The following is a 20,757-nucleotide window of genomic DNA, read 5'->3' on the forward strand; positions in this document are numbered from 1 at the left end:
GTTGATCCTCTTCATCACCTTTTTCACTAAATCTTCAAAATGAGCCTTATTCTTTCTCCCATAGAAAACAGGACATCCTAAGTATATGAAAGGAAATGAACTCTGTCTAATACATGTGAAGCTTCTTATCTTATTGCTGATAGCAAGAGGAACCTTTTCATGCACATAAATCAAACTTTTGTTGAGGTTTATCATTTGTCTGGAAACTTGATCATATCCTCTTAATATCTTCATCATCATTCTCATGGAAGTAGATTGTCCTAAGAAAAATAAGATGGTATCATATGCATATGATAAATGATTCACTTCAGGACTCCATTTTGGAAGACCATATCCTTTGAAATTAGTATCCTCAAACAACATGTTTAAGTTTCTGGATAAAATTTCAGCTCCAGTAATGAATAAAGTTGGAGAAATAGGATCTCCTTGTTTGAGACCCCTTGAAGACTTGAAAAATCCAAAAGACTGTCTATTCAGAAGGACATAGTACCAGTTGTTAGATAACAGTCTCCATATCATATCTATAATCAATTCTGCAAACCCAAACTTCCTTAACACTTTAATAAGGCAAATACATGTTACTCTATCATAAGCCTTAGCCATGTCAAGCTTAACTACCACATTATGCAACTTATTTCTTTTGTTTATATCTCTTATTAACTCCTGTAGCAACACATTTTCAGTAATACTTCTTCCCTAAACGAACCCTGTTTGATTGGTAGAAATAATCTGAGGCAAAATAGCTTCCCATGTACTACTCTAGAAATGGTCTTATTAGCAAAGGTGCTAAGACTAATAGGTCTTAAGTCTCTAAATGTATCAACCTCCTCCTTTTTTGGTATCAAAACCAAATTAGTATGAGTTATGAATCTGGGCAATTCCTGACCATAAAAGAAAGCCTTGACCATGTTGGTTATGTCCTCCTCTATGATATCCCAGCATGCCTGAAAAAAATGACCCAAAAATTCATCTGGACCACTATAACTATCACTATTCAGGGAAAATACCACCTTTTTTACCTTCTCTTTGCTAGGCATTCTAGTTAGCATCTCATTCTAATCTCTTGTAATCACTTTAGGAATGGCCTCTAACATGTCATAGTTGTTTGTGAAATTAGTTTCCATGAATTGATCCTTGAACACTGTCACAGCCTCCTCCCCTATACTTTTAGTTGAGGTGATCACATCTCCTTGAGAATTCTTTATTTTAGCTATGTGCAATTTCCTTCTTCTCCCCTTGACATAAGAATGAAAAAAAATTGTGTTCTTGTCTTCATCCTGAAACCACCTCATTCTAGCTTTTTGTTTCCAATACTCCTCTTCCAAATGCAAGTACTTTTTGAGATCTGCCTCTGCCTTGCTCAATTCTTCCATGTTGCCTGCATATGAGTTTATCTCTAATTGTGCCTCTTTCACCTTAACTACATCTTCCAATGTAGCAATCTGTTGAAAAATGTTACCAAAGGTTACTTTACTCCATTTAGCTAGTACCTCTTTTAGCTTCTTACTTTTCTTCTAATAAATAGTGAAAAGAGACCCTTCCTCTATTCCTGCCCTGCTTTCCTCCACCTGCTTTTTAAAATCCGAATGCTTTGTCCAAAAATTCAAAAACTTGAAAGGCCTAGACACTGACTCCTGAGTAGCATTACATGTTACATGAAGAGGTGAATGATTTGACCCCTCCTTAATCAAAAAATGATGTACCTCACTATCTGGCAATAGCTCCATGAATTCATTGTTTCCCAGAACTCTGTCTAGTCTTTTAAAAATACACTCCTCCTCAATTCTCCCATTCCACCAAGTAAATTTACTTCCTGAGTACCTAATTTCGTTTAAAGCACAATTATTCAAACACTGAGCAAAATCAATGGTTTCCTATTGTGTGACAAGAAGGCCACCCAACTTTTCTTCCTCTTTTAATATAACATTGAAATCTCCTCCCACTATCCAAGGTTCTTGAGTATTCATTGCAATCATCTCTAAATCCTCCAATAACTCTAATCTTTCCAGGGTACTGCACTTTGCATATACTGCTGAAACTTTGTAAATATATAGACCATTATTATGAGTGAACTTCATTGTTAATTGTTGTATAGAGTTTGTCTCTACATGTCTTTGCCAATCCCCACTACAAAAAATATATATCTTTGCTGAGTAATTCGCCATAGCATATTGAAGATTCAACTTTCTTATGTACTCCTCTACTACCAGTGGGCTTTGAAATGGCTCTAAAAGAGCAATATATGTGTAATGATGTCTTCTCTGCAGAATTATTAACCTCTCAAAAGCATTTTGAGATTTAACAGATCTAATATTCCAAAACATTGTGTTGTTAATCATTGATCAAATTAATTGGCCTGCCCCTTCCTACTCCTTGTTGTTGTATTAAATAGAACAACATTGGTCCTATATTTTTTTTTGCTTTCCTTCAACTTGTTTATCTGCCTAGGTGACAAATCTCCTGATGCAACAATACCCTCAATGTTGTTATCAATATCCTCTTCTTCTTCCTATCTTCTTCTTTGTTCCGCTTCTTCATATGATATATTATCCAAGAAAAGTGTCTCCTATACAAGATTAATAATTGGTATGGGCTTAGGACATGTTGTGTCTGTTGTTGTTCCTGTCTCATCCCCCACATTATTCTCACTTTGCTTGTTTAAACTTGCATTCTGCACTTCTGTGGAACTTTCACAGTGTTCTGAAAATCCCCCGTCTCCCTTCTTTCTTGTTGACATGCTTTCCCATTGTTCTCTTTGTCTACTACAGAAACTGTTTGGTTAATTCTTTTAGGTGGTTCATTAGATTTGTGCCCAATGCCTTCATTGAGTTGCTTCCTCATATCTTCTCTTGTGTTGTCTGACTCTTCCTCTATTAATCCATCCTCCTCTTCTGTTTCCAATGCCTCAATTTGTTTTTACTCTCTATCACTTTTTTTCTTTTTGAACAGCTCGTGGGTACCATTTTTATTCTTGCTTCCCTTTGTAAAAATTCCTTTCCCTACCATATCCCTTGTGCCTTTGTTCTCTAAAACCTTCATTGTTGTCCTATTTTTTCAACATTGTCACACCCCTTTTTGTTGTCAATTCTTTGTCCCTGGTCTAATTTCTCCTTGACATCCCTCTCCTTACCTTCCCCTTTTCCTTTTTCCTCCTTTGCATATAACTCGGGATGTAAGATAAAGCAATCAGTTTCATTATGTCCTTGAAATTTGCAATTTTCGCAATATTTTGGGACGTAGTCATATCTAATAGGAATCCATTTCTCCATTACCTCCCCTGTTCTTTTTCTTACTCCCACATTAATTCTCTTTGGAAATTCACCTAACAGATCCACTTCTACCTTGACCCTCGCACAGCTAGGTCTAGTCTTGTTTTGAGTCGCCATGTCAACCTGTAGAGGTTTTCCAACTGTTGCGGCTACAGAGAAGATTGCGTCCTTTCCAAAAAAATTAGGAGGCAATGTAGGGAATGAAATCCAAGCTATCGATGTTGTGGTCTCTTATTGCGGATCAAACAACGGATCCCACTTCAAAGTCCTCATTGGATATGACCAATGTTTCTGAGTTCTATAGAATTATGATTTTGACAGAAGAGTCACATAATCCTCCAACTTTGATGCTCTTATCAGCACGTATATGTTGCATAATAGTCCAATGTTGACCTCTCCCTTCAATTCACATTGTTTTGGGATTAATGTTCGCAGATCTTGCATCTCAGGCCACCCGTACGCAAATTTCCCTATCACAACATATTGTAAATCCTCTTCCAAAATCATGTGGGCTATCTCTTCCTCTTCCCATATAAGTCTTGGTTCACCATGAAGGTATTGGATTGGTTTCAATTGAATCTTTTGATGTTTTGCAGTATTCAGATTAAGGGTTGAAGCATACGTAATAGGATTTGCAGCTAATGTAGATGTTAGAGTTTGAACAACCTCCGGTGATGGAGGCTGCCCAACGGCCAGAATGGCCATAAAGTCCGATCAGTGTTGGCAAAATTAGGTTTTTGGGCCATAGTCTAGAGAGCGTTTCTACCTTCCTCACAATATATAAGCTATGGAGTTAATTATTACTCATGTCTCAATTTGTGACACTCTTTTGTTTAGTCATTTTTTGAAAAAAAGAAAGAAAGAAAGATATTTTCCAAATTTAGTACTACTAACAATTTAATTTTAAAATTGTGCATTTTATCTTTAATGAAATTATATATAGTTAAAAAAATTAGGACTTATTTTAAATCATAAATTTTAAAAATTTTCCTCTTAAATTTTATATTCAGTCAAACACTTACTTCACATGAATTGAGACGGAAGAAGTAGTATGATTTCGGGGAGAATAAGTTTTTTAGACCACTTACAATTTAGTTTGCCTTGCAACTTTTTATAAAGTATTTTTGTTTTTACTCCGAAAAAACTATTTCTTTTATCCATTTTGTAAAAGCGGCCAAGGGTTAGGAAGAAAAGAAGCATGGGACCAGGGTCGGCCCTATGCTTTTAAAATAAGACTTATATATGGCTTAGACCCCAAATTTTTATCAAGAATAAATTATATGTTAAATTCTTTATAGAAAAAAATTGATTATTTATAATAAAAAGTATAATTTTTTTAAAATATATTATTTTATCCACTTTAACACATTTTTGTATTTTGTTAAAAATATGAATCAATAGTTAAAAGTGTGGAACAAAGTGAATTACAATTTTTTTTGTTTCTATTTAAATTTTAATTTCAAGCATTACAATAAGCATATTAAAGTGGGGTATATCAAGTCATCAACTTCTTGGATCAGATTCTATGGTTCTAACTCTTATCTTTATTTAATATTTATTAGCTTATTACTTATAGAATTATGTTAACAATTTATATAATAGTTACCTCATTGAAAATATATTTTTCAACTTTGATGAGTTGATAAAATCTTACCTAAAACTAACAACTGAAAAAAACAAAATATTAAATAATAATAATTTTCATCTAAATAGTATAAGAAAAATAAATTTTGAATAAATATGTATACCAAGTTTGTTAATATTTTAGGTGTCAAATTAAAATTTCGCTTTAGATCGTCAATTAGGTTGAGCGGCCCCTCCATGGAACCATATATAAAAGATGGTTAAGTTGAGTAATTGACTGAGGAAAGCAGAAATAGAATGAAGTCATCAGGCCAAAACCAAAAGCCTCATGCTGTTTGTATCCCATTCCCAGCTCAAGGCCATATAAACCCAATGCTAAATCTAGCAAAACTCCTTCACTACAAAGGCTTCCATATAACCTTTGTTCACACTGAACTCAACTACAAAAGAATATTATTAGAATCATCTGATCATGAATCCCTAAATTCTTCCTCAAGCTTCCGATTTGAAACCATCCCCGACGGATTAATATCATCGGATGCACTAGCGAGTACGACTCAAGATCTTACTGAACTATGTGTTTCGACTCAGAAAAACTTGAGTGCTCCTTTTCGCAGCTTGCTTGATAGGATTGATCAGTCCACTGATGATGAAAATATTCCTGCAGTAAGTTGTATTGTTTCGGATGGATTTATGTCCTTCACCATTGATGCTGCTGAACAACTCGGAATCCCTCATGTCTTGTTTTATACTCTTACTGCCATGACTCTGCTCTGTTTTTTCCAATACTATCCGCAAATAATTGAAAGACGGATTTCACCACCTAAAGGTAAAACTCACATCTTTTATAATCCTTATTGTTTGGCAAAAGAAATAATTATTATATTTTAAATTTTGTTGTAATTTCTTTCTAAATATTGTTGGTGTAATATATCACAAATACAATATATTACAGTTGAAATAAAATGAACAAAAATGTATAAACAAATCTTTAGGCTGAGACACTGATATTTTGCTTTCTTTAAGGAGATTCAAGCTCACTGCGGCATAGTCTACACCGATCCAACAATATATCCCTTGACTTGTCCCCTCTAGAATACAACAACCCAACAACGTGTACAATTCAAGTAACTTCGGATTAGTTGAAAAGTCCAAAGCTCCACATAAGAACACCTTCCTTCGACATATAAATACTCTCTTTTATATTGTGAATATAGTTGAAGACTTAGAATATTTTCTATGTCTCAACTCTCTCTTTCACTATTATACACTACAATATTACTTCACACTTTTCACCTTTTTGAGATACTTCACAAAGGAAGAAACATCACTATTTATAGGTGAAGAGGTCTTTCATATAATCAATAGGTAGAATGAAGGGTAGTAATGTGGGTCGATAAATGTGATAGATGTTACATGAGTTATAAGAAACTAATGGTCATATGAGTTACAAGAAACTAATGGTCATATAAGTTACAAAAAACTAATGGTCATATGAGTTACAAGAAACTAATGACAATGACGATTACAAGAACTAATGGACATATAAGTTACAAGAATCAATAGTCATCTTTTACCACAATTCATAACCACTAATTTATGCAGTTAATATTTTATTTTAATAATAAAATGCATAATACACCAACAAATATTTATGATAAAAGTAGTATGACATTTTTTTATAAATTTATATCTATTTATTTTAACCCTTTTTAAATAGAAAAAACCAAGCAATATTATTTTGTCTGCTAATACTTATATTATTTTATTTTTTTAAAACTCATTTGTACTCTCTTTATTAAACTCTATGAATTATGAAAGGTTTGAGTAATTGAAAGAGTTGATTTGGTCCTTGTGGGGTCAAACCCAATAGAAGATGAATTAATGTGAAGATTTGATAGGAAGATAATTTTTTATTCGTATAAAATAAATGGTCAAGATAATATCTTTGTAGGTGAAATTTATATTGACATTTTGACACATAGTGATATCATGAATGACATCAACATGAATAATTCATTTATATAAATAAGTAACTCTTAACTCATTTTCAAGACAACCTCTCACTTGCCTTCTCATCTCCTAGGCATTTGATCTTCTTTCTCTCTTGTAATATTTCACTTGTACTCTTTGCAGAGTAAATTTTTTTTTTTGGTACAGTTGTTCTTTGGTGGACGTAGGATCATTCTAACCCAAACCACGTTAAATATTGTTGTTCTTCCTTGTTCTTTATTTTCACGTTTCCGCTAACAGTAATACTCTATCAAAAGAAGAGTCAATAATCAAATGGCGTTGAGCAAAAATGAATCGTAATTGTTTTTTTCTTGAATCAAATCCTTTCATTTTAACTAAAAAAAATCTATTTAAAAATTTTCAATTTATTGCTTATATAATTATGTTAATACTCCCTCTGATTCCTAATCACTTGTTCAATTTTCCTTTTTTACTTGTCCATTTTGATAAATCAAGAATGGACAAATTTTTTTACCTATTATATCATCAATTAATTAATTTTGAAAAAGATAGAAATTCTTAAAAATCTTAAATTTTTAATTCATCCCCTTCATAATTAATAGGAGTAAAACAATAAACACTCTATGTTAATCATTGTTTTTTAATAGGTGTGTCAATTAAAAAATGGACAAATAATTAATGACAGAGGGAGAGTAGTTCATGTAATAATTGTTTCAGAGGAAGAACCTTTTTCAACATTAAAGTTGATAAAACCTTACATAAAATTAACAATTGAGAAAAAATATATTTGAAAAATCAATCAAAAAATTATTAAGAGATCATAATTTTGCACCCAAAAAAAAAGTTTAAAAAATGAATTTCAAATAATATGTATACAAAATTTGTGTAGGTTTTAGCCTCTAATTCAAAATTTTGTGTTAGTAAACCTTCAATTATGTTGAGCCGTCCCTTGAGTGCTTTATTATTTAAGTGACTTAGAGTCTGTTTGACATTGTTGTTAAAAATTGTTTATTTTTAGAAGTACGTTTTTTAAAAAAGCATTTTAAAAAAATAATTTTGAAAAGTAATAATTTGTGCTTGACTAATTCATTGAAAAATGTTTTTCATAAGCAAATTGTGTTTGACTTATCTTTTCTAAAAGTATTTTTGAGAGTTAAATTACGAAAAATGACAAATATCAATATAATTTTAATACTAAGATTATCTTATAGAGAGAAACTATTTTAAATATCTATTATAAAAAATTTAATTCAATTTTTTTTATTAAATTAAAATGTACATAGTCAAATTTACAATCAATATTATACCTTTTCTTGGAGCGCTGAAATCTTTAATTGTTATTATTTTTTTTCTTTTTTCTAATCTTGCAAAATATTATTGTTATTTTTTTTTTCTAATTCTGCAAAACAAAAACGTAAAATATATAATATAAAATAATAATATATAAACATAGAATATAATAAAAAAGTCTATTATATAAATATAAAAAATAAAATTCTAAAATAAAACTTAACCAAATTTATGAGATATGCAAATTAATTAATAAGGGATGTATTGGTAAATATTTATATATTGAAATGATACTATAGTCCTGAAAAAAATAATTTTCTGCTTGTACTGTTATAAAGGAGCAGAAATTTTTATTATTGATTTGCCAAACACATAATATTTTCAAAATATATTTTTTTTTCTCAAAAGTGTTTTTGGCCTTTTAATAACAATGCCAAACGAACAGTTAATAATGTATAAATGGTTTAGTAGATATTTGATCTTTCTCCTTATTGTATCTTGGAATTAGCAGATGACAGTTATCTCAGAAGAGAGTTTATGGAGCAAACCATTGATTGGATTCCTGGAATAGGCAGTATCCGTTTAGGAGACATACCAACACCCATTTGGGCTACAAATTCCTATGACCCAATTCTTAATTTTATCATCGACCAATGCTCATCAACCATAGTTAACAGATCTTCAGCTGTATTAATACACACATTTGATGCCTTAGAACCCCAAGCTTTAACATCACTTTCATCCATATTTAATCGGATCTACACTATCGGACCTCTTTCTCTCCTTGCCAAACAAATCTCTCCAGATACCTGTATCGAAAAATTGAGGTCTAATTTATGGAGAAATGACTCCGATTGCATTGAGTGGCTCGATTCCCGAGATCCAGCATCGGTGATTTATGTAAACTTTGGTAGCACAACGGTGATGACGAGTAGACAATTTGAAGAATTTGGTTGGGGACTTGCTAATAGCATGAAGAATTTCTTGTGGATAGTTCGACCCGATCTTGTTATCAGTGATGATGTGGTTCCTCTCCCTCTCCCGCCCGAATATCTTTTTCAAGTTAAAGATAGGGGCAAAATAGTAACTTGGTGTGACCAAGTTTTAGTGTTGGAACACCCAGCTATTGGGGGTTTCTTGACTCATTGTGGATGGAACTCGATTTTTGAAAGCTTGTCTCTCGGGGTGCCAATGCTTTGTTGGCCTTTTTTCGGGGATCAACAGACGAATCGCATGTGTTGTTGCAAGAAGTGGGGAGTTGGTATTGAGATAGAGGAAGATGTGAAGAGGGAAGAAATTGAGAGGATTGTGAAGGAGGTCATGGAGGGTGAAAAGGGAAAAGAGATAAAAAGAAAAGCAATGGAGTGGAAACAGGAAATTCAAAAGGTTGTTAATCCGAATGGTGGATCTTCATACTTGAACTTGGACAAGCTGATTGAAGAAGTGCTTTTGTGTTGAACATCCGGGTATGCGGAAAAATCTTAATAAACTCAGTGAACTTTCACCTTGTTGGGAATGATATAACTCTCTATATTGTAATCCCACTTCCTATTTCCCCTACCAAATAAAAAACTCCTGGAATCTCTCTAGTTTCTTGTTGTATTTTCTCTATAGATTTTAAATTTGTTTGATAAAACGGGAAATAGCCTAAAATACCCCTTAACTATATGAATTGGTGTAAAATTACTCTTTATCTACCTATTGGACCTAAAATGCCCCGACATCAACCTTTTGACTCTTTTTGCCCTTATATTTAATGGTCTAAATGATAACCCCAATTAACAAATTCATTAATGACGTGTCACTATCCTATTGGCTACCCTAACAATTAATTAAACTAATTAAAAAGACCACAAAATGCCCACCCACTCCATCCAAAAGCTCCACTTTGATGCCATGAAAAAAGTTGGTATGCGGGACCAAACCCCGCCTGGCATCCGCTCTGCCCAATTGCGATCTCTATATGTATGTTGTTGCAAGTGAAGTGAAATGCAAAAGAGAAGAACAGACAGTATCAGGCTTGAACCACCAGTTCCCTTCATTCATATTTCATGATCCTTTAAGACAGTTAATATTATGTTATAAGCTATACTTCTATTATGGAACTTTCTGTTGGAACTCCAGCACGAACATTAGAGGTTGTGATTGCACTATTTTACAGTTACTACAAAAGAATTTGTGTACATACACGGAGGAAGGAGGGTTGCATGCAGTATGCACAAATTATAAGGGAGTATCTCAGAGGATGTTTTCTGAGAGTCAGGTACCGCAGTATCTGCAGCTATATCACCTCAAAGCTATACATTTCCTCGAATCTTTTTCGTGTCATAGCTCTTCCATTCGTTTACTCCTACAATGTGCATAAAATTGAGGTTAGTATGTCAATTTTGACTTCACCGTACATCTATATCTTGTAAGTAGTTAGTTATTTCACATACCTGTGGTGGACTTAATGTGGGAGAGGTTGCACCTCTGCTTTTACGATCACCTCAGAGACTCTAGATTCTGATTTCTCATTTAAATAACTAATAGTAAACAAAGAACAAATGAAGTCAGAATATGATGCACTTCTTGTAGTTCCATCTGTTTTATTCTAACAACAACAAACAACAATATACCCAGTGTAACTCCACAGGTGGGATCTGGAGAGGGTAAGATGTACGCAGATCTTACCCCTACCTCATGGAGGTAGAGAGACTGTTTCTGATAGACCCTCGACTTTTCTTTTTTTGAGAATAGGTAATTGTATCTGCATTATTCAGTCATTAAAGTTTGAAATAACGTAGGGAACTACAGATAGCTAGGTCCTACTGATTGGACAAACAAAACAAATGCAAGCAGTAATATCCCTGTACGAAAAGACTAAATCGGAGTGACTGATTGGGTGTAACCTAAGAGCTACCTGTCCCTAAATAGTCATGGACAATATCTTGTTGAAGAATAAGAAACCTTTGGGAGTTCACATATGTACCAAAAGAGTAAAGATGATGGACCGTCATCAATTTCCTTAACTAAGATTAACTACCTCCAAAGAATACAGTATTGAATTATACATGCCAACATGCTTATAGTATTTCCAAAACTCAGTTCTTGAATACCATGCACCAAAAAAGTAAAAAATTATCATTGAATTTGGGATGCTTACGTTGAGAGTATTGTCACCCAAATGAGTTCTACACATTCAACCTAAAGAAGCCTTTGTTCAACTGGGATTACACCATATGTAATAAGATGAGCAAATGGCCACAGCTTAACCAGCCTGAAAAATGAGCCAGATAAAGAGAATCCGTGTTAAAAGGGCATCATGATGCATGTGTTGCTACTAATCCACACTGAACCTCAAACATTATGTCGCATGATAGAAGCATGCATGCAAAAAACGACGAATATGAAGGATATAAACTGCAGGATACTATCATTCAATCACTTTTCCAATCTGCTCACCAAATGTCAATTTATCAACAGAACATAGGTTTAATTTAGACAAGTAAAGTATTATGGAGATTCAATGAACACCCTGACTGAAAAATCTTCTTTGAAAATACAGAGTAATGTTCAACTTTATGGACCAGATCAGAGAAAGAACGCCACAAAACTGAAGAGAAAATGAACATGAGCAGCATATTAGCAACTATGGCTAAGGTAAATAACATTGATAAATTCATCATATCATCGTCATATCATATATATATTATACTAAAAGTGAGAAGAATTTTAAGCAAAAGTTAGATTACAATTTTACCCCTATATTAAATATAAATGTTATAAATTATTTAATAAATTAAATATTAGATAGTAAATCATCATATTAGTACATGAATCAACCACCATAAAGTATCTTGAATGTGGATTCACTGTATTGATTTTTATATTGTTGGACTAAATTCATGAATTTTTCATTTTGTTCATCTTCCAAATAATATATATATATATATATATATATATATATATATATAAAATTGAAAATAGAAAAGGTGATGTGACACCTCTCTATGGTCAGTATTAATATTTATTTATTTTGTCATTTTTTTTTTCATTTTCCCTTCATTTCCTCTACATAATCAAGCAGTTAAATGGATTTAAAAAAAATCTCATAAAGTATATATTCATTGAAATAAAACCCACATAACACAGTAATAACTGGAACCCGCCATAAAGTCTAAATAGTCTCATTATTATTATACAACTATTAAACTTAGCCACGCTACGCGCGGTGAGAAAAAGTTTTGAAATTCTTTTCGATCTTCAAGTCCAAACAATTAAGATGAAAAATCCTAACAATTAGATTTATAACTGTTGTTTTATTTGGAAAATATATTTTGACTGGTTTAGAGTCGCCACTTAATTTTAAAGCAAAATTAAGAAAACTATTGTTTTCAAAAGACTAAAACAGTAAATCTATTGAAAACTATTAAGGGGGTTCGAGGTTCCTATTAATATTCTAGGAAGGTTTTTAAGGCACCTAGAATATCCGCTAATGCGGTTATCCGATAATTAATTATTTGACTAATTGATTTTAAAATAAAGCATGCATACTTAAATTAATTAAGAAGTAAACAGTTTAATACTTTAAAAGATCTTAAAGGAGAAAATGGATATTAAAAATATTATTTAAGTACAACATTTTGCAAATTTTCTTGAAAAAAGTCTAGTAGAAAAATGTTTGCTTAATTTTAAATAGTTGATTCAAAATGGTTATCTTTTGGGGAGTTGAATTTTTAGAATCTTAAGATTAATAGCAGATAATAACGGGTAAGCAAACACAACAGAGAAATGAGGAAAAGAGATAGTTGGACCCAAATCTGGTTACTGTCTGCCTGGACCAGTATTCGGGCCCATTTGATTCATCTGCACCTGTCCTAAACTAACATAAAAATAAAAATATTATTTGGGCCTTAGGCCCAATTTTACCTTTCCTAAATTCTAGCAAGATAATCGATAATAAGACGACGAGGGCTTAAGCCCAAAATAACAAAATACAACTTCTTTTAAAATAAATGTGGGCCTTTGGCCCGATCTTTCAATTCTCCTCCGCTTTCGCATTCTACCAACTTCGAGACCTGTTCATCGATTCTATAGCTCGAAAATGGGGCTAACTCGATAGGAAACCAAGTCGGATATGTAGGAGTGGTGTACAAAATAGACTCGGATAAATGTCACATGCATAAAGAAAGGGATGGTAAGAATTAGTCAAAGGCAAATGGCATGGAACAAATAATAAATTAATGAAAGAACTTTGTCAAAAATTCAGATAATGAAAATAAAATAATCGATATGCCGAGAATAGCTAAGGAAAATAGAACAAATTCCAAGGTGAATGACTATTTTTAGCAAATTCTCACGGCGTATGACTATTTTAGCAAATTCGAACATAATTAAATAAAGCACTTTGATTCTTCTTCCAAAAGACTATGAGAATTGACTCCAAACAGGACAAGCTCTAATTGGTAGCTTGACTTATAATTGAAAGCTTGATTAATTTGGAAAGAAATATTCCTACAATTAATTCTCTTTGAAAGTGTTCATATTTGTTTGTAAAAAAAATTTCAAAAAAAAGTTTTTTTCTTTTAAGGGATAAATTAGTGAGATTATCTTTTTATTCGTGATTTCTTAAGCACCGTGCAAAACAAAAAGTGATCAACTAATATAAGACTGAGGGAGTATTAGTTATGATATTATTTAATCTTTTATGTGATACACAACAAACTATAGCATTAGCAAGACAGAGGCAACTATCACGTGATAAACATAATCAAAGACAAAATTGTTATCAATGCGCCCAATCAAATAATTTCAAACATAACTAACTTCAGTATTACCAATACACCTTATTTAGTATTATTTTTATACTCCACTAATGAATAGAACGACCAAAATATCTAAAATAATAATTAACAGAATAATTGTTAAGATCTAAATACACCTTATACAATAATATTATTAATATAGGCTCTGTAAATAATCTCAGAGATGAAAGATACTCCACTAATAAAATAGGACATACGAAACATTTAGCATCAGAATTCAAAAGAAATATACAAGATACTATTATTTTATTTTATTTTGAAAAAAAAATAAAAAAAATAAAATAAAAAATAAAAATAAAGCTTTATGCAGTGTGTTCAAACAGTTTTGGAAAATAAGTTAAATATGTCAATTGTAAAAATATTAAACTTTATGCCTATTTAGGAAAAATACATACAAAATACCCAACAATTATAGATTATTTTAAACATTTGCAATATACAACAATAATAACATTCAATTATTCTTCTTAAATTAAAATGCGGATCATATATTTTGAAAGTATAACGACACATGTTGAAGTTTCTTATTAAATTGAAATATTTATCTATATTGACAATTTCATTATGCTATTATAATCAAGAAAAATCTTAGAAATGAAAATAAAATAAAATACCCAAACACTAATCTACTCAATTTTTTTTTTATATTTTTTTTTAAAGAAAAAGAAAATACACTTTCTTGAAGACAACCTTAAAAACCAATGATGTAAGTCAAACAAATAAGTAAAATGTGACATCAAGAGATTTCCAATAAGGCGAAATTAACTACATGAAAGCTATACAGACATACGACCTATAATCAGACCTCTAAGCGCTAAGGAAACAAGAGAAGTAGTCATATTTTGCACAAAAGAAAGAAGTCACCACAAAGAAAACAAAGAACGAGTTACATTCACCGGGCAGACAGAAAACTACGAGTATGAGGAGCCATCAAAGTATTGACCACGGAAAGCAAGTCATCAAATCAATTCCGAACGTCATAGAGCGAATACGACTCAACATTTGAAGGGAGTAATATCAATATTCCGCTCATATTTAGGCATATACCAAGAGACATGAACATTTCTAACAGAGAATGAGATCTTTAAAAAAAACTACTTGTGTGAGATCATAATAGACATACAAAGATCGAGAGAAAAAAAGGTAGCTATAAACAAAGCAAATACGAGATTCTCACCTCCTTTTGGGCAGCGAAATGGAGACCAAACGAGAAGGTGACGACTTCCGATTCTCAATACAAAGCTACAACGAAAAGTTCCGATGAAAGCTTCAAAGAAAAAACTCTGAATTTGAGACTTGGAACTTTGACTATTTTTATGACTCTCTCTTTTAAAAATAAAATAAAATAAATAAAGACAAAATATATGTTTCTATATTTCTTTCCCGTATCCAATTTTCCTTTCACTCTTTCTCAATCTTTTCTTCTAACCCAAAATTTTCAACCCCAAAAAATCCCCTCCCCCAGTGAACAGAAGCAAATATATAGCAAGGAACTAGGGTTCGGAAATTTTTGGGGGGAAAAGGGATCAAAAATCCGAATAGAAAAGGCCCATCTCGAAATTCAAATTCGAAAAATCTTTCACCATTTTGGCTAAACATCCTTTTTCTCACATTTCGTCCCATTCCGGAAGGGGAAAAGGGGATAGATGGACTCGATCCGTTCAATCGTCCTGGACGAGCGACGTGGAGCGATCTCACGCCAGGAGGACGATTCACGTTGCTGCTACTAATGCTTTTTGCCACAAAACTCGGCTAGAAACAGTACTATCGAGAGGGATGAGAGGAAGAAGACAAAGGAGATGCAGTACTACCCTCTGTTGCTGCTTTTCGTTTGCTTTACTGTTTATCTTCCTTTGGAGTCGTTTGAAAATTAATGTTTTTGTTGCTTTCCGCGTGTGTTGCCGCTTTGAACATTGGAGTTGTTGACGTTTTGTTGGGAATTGTAAGGGAAAGGGGATGGGGTCAGCTGGTACTGCTTGCTGTATGTATGTATTGTATTGTTATATGTAATGTGGGTTGGGGAAATGGGTCGGGTAGAGGGATTATTTAGAAAGGAAATGGGCTGACAATTAAGGGAGATGGGCCTGTTGGTGCTGCTGTACATGCATGCTGGAAATAGTATTGGGCTGCTGAAAAGTGGCCCAAACTTTGGTCTTAAAATGGTTTTAAGGTGAGGTTAAAGATGGGTTCGATCTTGGAGTTTAAGAAATAGCCGAATTGAGTTAAATTAACAAATTCGGCTAAATTCTAAGTGAGATGGATTAATATTAATTAATTAACGAGCTTCTAAATTTTGACGAAATAGAATAATTAATTTAATTGCAAACCAATAATTTAAAATTATAACCATAACTTGAACTAGACTAATTTTGTAAAATATTTAAAATAACATTTTTTTTTTGTGAGACGATTTTCGAGTATCCATAAAATATACTAATTATATATAAAATTACATGAAATATATTTATCATTCAAAGTACTATAAAAATCGACTGAAATTATTTAAAATAACCTTGAAACTATTTTGAATTATATAAAGCTAATTATTCTAAATCGTTTGAAAAACTAAGAAGCTCGAAAATCAATTACTATCGGGGAGGGTCAGAATTGGGTGTCAACAATTGTAACTTGATTCATCAGATATTGATTTTATCCACAAAAAAAAAAACCCTTGAATTAGCACTATCTAATACCTTTTTTAAAACAAACTTATGTTAGAGTTATAATAATTAAAAATTTCCGACTTTATTATCCATTTAAATATGTTCATTTTTATAAAGTTATGACATTGTAATAAGAATAAAATAATAAATTTACCAGAAAAAGGGACGAAGATATATATTTGATAGTAGATGAATAAAATAAGGATTTAGACATTTTCGTAAGGATTAGCTTAAAGTTTTCTTCCACTAAAATCATGTTATTTTCCAATGTAAATGTGTTATATGTAGAACTAACATCTAAATTATCATAAAAATAGTAGATCTATGAAGAAAGAAAAGGATAATTTCATAGACCTTCCCTCAAATTTGACTGAATAACATTTTTTTTCTTTTTTATTTTTCATTAAAGAGACTTAATAACGCTTACCACTTAAAATTTATGATATTAAGACTTTTTGACATATTAAAAATAAAATAAATAAATAAATAAATAAAGGAAAAATGGTTTAAAAAGGGACAAAGGGTTAAATATGAATGGAGGAAATTTTATACTAATTAAATTGATGAATAAAAGAAAAATTAAGGTCACAACACATTTAAAGTTCAAATAAAAGAGGTTTAATATATTACCACAATTCATTTTTGACTCCCACTCTTGATCCTTTTTAATTTGGGTCAATAAAAGAAAATTGTTAAATTGTAATAGCCTAAAAATGGGAGGCTCTTTCTTGATTCTTATAAAAAAAAACGTTATTTCATCTTTTACAAGTTAAGCAATTAGAATTTTCTCCCCTTTTTTTATTGTTGTTTTGGGTGAATTTTTCATTTTCAATTTAGTACAATATTACCATGTGAGTAAATTTATTGTTTGTAGATACTAATTACATTATGCAAACTAATGGGAATGCTGATGGGGTTAGCTTCTAGAAAGATGAAGAGATGTGAGTTACAAATGAGAAATCAAGAAACATGCCAAAAAGAGGAAAAAAAAGAAAAATGTCATTGGAGGCCATAAAGAGGTGCCTCTTTCGAAGAGGCTCTTCACACGATTGTAAAAGTACTTATAAGGCCATTTTGTGAATTTAGATTAGTGAAAATTTCATATATGATATTTATTAGACTAATATTTTCAAGTTATAGCAGTAGAATAAAACTTTCAAGTTGTAACAATAAAAAAATTCAGGTTGTAACATTTTATTAAATAAAAAAATATTTTTTAATTAATTGTAAAAATCTGTTTTACAAAAAATAAAAAGGATAAAAAATCAATTTTGAAAAAAAATAAAAAGATAAAAAAGGAAAATAAATCAATTTTGAAGAAAAAAAAAGATAAAAATAGAAATAGGTGTATTAATAAAATTTGAATTGATTGGTGATAATTATTAATTAGCATAAATTTAGGAGATTCAAACTAATTAGGAATATTTACTTTCCTTAATTCACTCTAATCTGTTAAAATTAATTAAAAAGTCTGATTTATCCATTTTCTTCTACGTTACTCTCTCTTCGTTTTTTTTTTCCAGAATTGTTGTCACTGACGAGTAAATCAAGTTTTTTTTTGTTTGAAAAATCTTGATTTTGTTGTGATGGACTACTGCTTATCTCTATTAATTAAACATGGTGGTAGATGGGATCCTTCAGGTTGAATAAATGTTGGTATGAATAATTGGATGTCAACTATATACAGTTTGGATACCAATTAGATGGTGTTCATTTTGATCTCCAATTAAATATCAAAACTAAATTGTTTATGTATCCAATTGTTATGTAGTTTGTATATAACTGATATCCAGAAATTTATATCCAATTGATATGGAGTCTGTATATAACTAGTATCCTGAAATTATGAGAGTCAATCTGTAATTCATATATAGTTGATAACTGACTTGAAGAAAACAATGCATATTCTATATCATTCAATACTTAAAACTATATGAAAAACAAATGTATATCATTCAAAAGTTAAAAAAGACATGAAATACTAAAGAGTCTAAGCTGCAATCAACTATCTCAAATTTGATCTCCGTAGTCTTGGTGTAGGATAATTGCTGGTATCTGGAGCATGCTCTTTTGCTATGCGGGATCCATCAAATTTGCTAGCAACAGTCCCAGTTACTTCACTCTCACTGATCGCGTCATCATCGTTCTTTGTTTTTCCGCATTGTCATCAACCTAGTTGGAGAAATTGAAAAAGAAACCCTCTTATTATAAAAAATAGGTATTATAAGAAAATACCGATTTCATACCAACATTAGTCATAATTTATACAAAAAAAAAAAGGGTGATTTAACAAACTACAATCAATTCACATAATTGGACCACTGATATCATACCATTTTTTGATAAAAATAATACATTAAGTCAGCTTTCATACCAACAATAAATCAATTTCATACCAATGTTAAAATACATTTCATACCATATTTATAAATCGTATATTAAGTCAGCTTTCATACCAATATTATTCATGTTTCATGCCAAATTAGTTGACATAATGAGAATAATTTGAAAAAAAAAAATAGATTTCCTCTAAACTTGTACCAGCTTCATACCAGATTTAAAGAAGTTTCACACCAAATATAAGTAATACATCATATCATTTTTATACCAAATTTTATACCAATTCATGCCAACATTAGACAAAATTCATACAATATTCATAAATTGTATATTAAGTTAGCTTTCATACCAATAATATACATAATATAACAATTTTAACAAAAAAATCTACTAAATTGATTTAACCATATCCCATGTAGTAAAAAAATCCAATTAACTTTTGGAGGACTAATACAAGAAACAAATCATGCAAATCTTTTCCTTTTGAAAAATGTACAAACAAAATCATGTAAATCATACATAAACAAGAATTTGTACAAACACCATACATCACATGCATATATATATATATATATATATATATATATATATATATATATATATATATATATATGTTATAAAATACAAATTGAAAGATCAAGATCATACCTTTTTGGTCTAAGCCATATTAGTTACACATTTGATCACAAACGACATATAATACCCTTTTGTCAACTATTAACTCCTCATGAAAAATGTTCTTTTTTTAAAAAAATAAAAAATAAAAAATTAGATTTGAATAAATTTGATAAAATCCATCACCCTCTCCCTTTTAACATCCTTTTCCAACTTCATATCTTTAATAATTTTGGGGCAAAAATAAATAAACCCTAAGCCCTTTCACCTTCACCTTCACATAATTAAATTTCTGGTAAAATCGTCAATCCCAAGAAAACCCTAGAAATTCTGTAGCCAAATTAGAAAAACAAAACCTTTTCACATGAAAAGCTTCAAAGCACTCAACTCCAAAACAAGTCTTCCTGTAAACACAACATAAACACAAAAAACCCTTTAAACCCCGTTGAAAGTCCATGTCTCACAAGTAGATATCTGCCCTTTTGTTTTGATTGTATGGTGAATATATTTCTCCTAATCAGTTTTTAGATGTTGAAAAATCGGCTTCAATGGAGTACGGATGAAAGAGATGAAATATGAATTTTTTTTTTTAACGTGGAATTGACGTGGGGTGAGGGATTTAGGTGGAGTGTGGAGGTGTGACTTGTAACTGTAAAAAAAGAACAGTAATCAATGTAAATCCCTATAATTGTGTAAGAGATAATTATGGGGTATTCTTTATTTAAATAATTTAATACTAATATAAAATTATGAAAAATTACTTATTTAATAGAGTAAAATTTAATTAATTTATAAATAATTAGTGATTTGTTATAAACCGTAATTAAACTGTTATAAGCAAGAATTTTTTAAAAGTAGATATAAAACCTATAATATTGACTCTTAAATGTGTATATGGAATGATTTTTCCTTTAGATTACTATAATTTATTCTTCTTTTTATCCTATTGAAAAAGGAAAGAAAAATGTTTATACACGTCATGCATTTGAACTCAATTCACACATTAATTCTAACATTTTTATTATTAACAAATGATTCAAAGGGAAGTATGTCCATTTGAAATGTAAAATTGAAATAAAATGGTATAAATATCATTTTTTTAGGAACTTCTATGAAAATCCATAGCCACTAATTTTGGGTGCACATGAGATACACCTGCTTCTATAAATTTTATAATATAAAAATTGTATTGTCCTAATTTTTTTGACTTTCCCA

General features: G+C 30.9%; 2 protein-coding genes across 3 annotated transcripts in view; one reads left to right on the forward strand and one right to left on the reverse strand.

Moving 5' to 3' along the window:
- Window positions 1-20,757, reverse strand: part of LOC125808456 (ras-related protein RABH1e) — a 942,753-nt gene that overhangs the window by 497,394 nt on the left and 424,602 nt on the right. The gene's annotated exons all lie outside the window — the stretch shown is intronic.
- On the forward strand, window positions 5,151-9,575 carry LOC125808352 (7-deoxyloganetin glucosyltransferase-like). The gene is made up of 2 exons (XM_049488066.1): window positions 5,151-5,682; window positions 8,629-9,575. Exons 1-2 carry the CDS (start codon window positions 5,151-5,153, stop codon window positions 9,573-9,575), a joined length of 1,479 nt encoding a protein of 492 aa, XP_049344023.1.

This window comes from Solanum verrucosum, unplaced genomic scaffold (genome assembly GCF_900185275.1).
Source record: "Solanum verrucosum unplaced genomic scaffold, falcon-dt-bn FXZP01000112.1, whole genome shotgun sequence".
Classification (NCBI taxonomy): domain Eukaryota; kingdom Viridiplantae; phylum Streptophyta; class Magnoliopsida; order Solanales; family Solanaceae; genus Solanum; species Solanum verrucosum.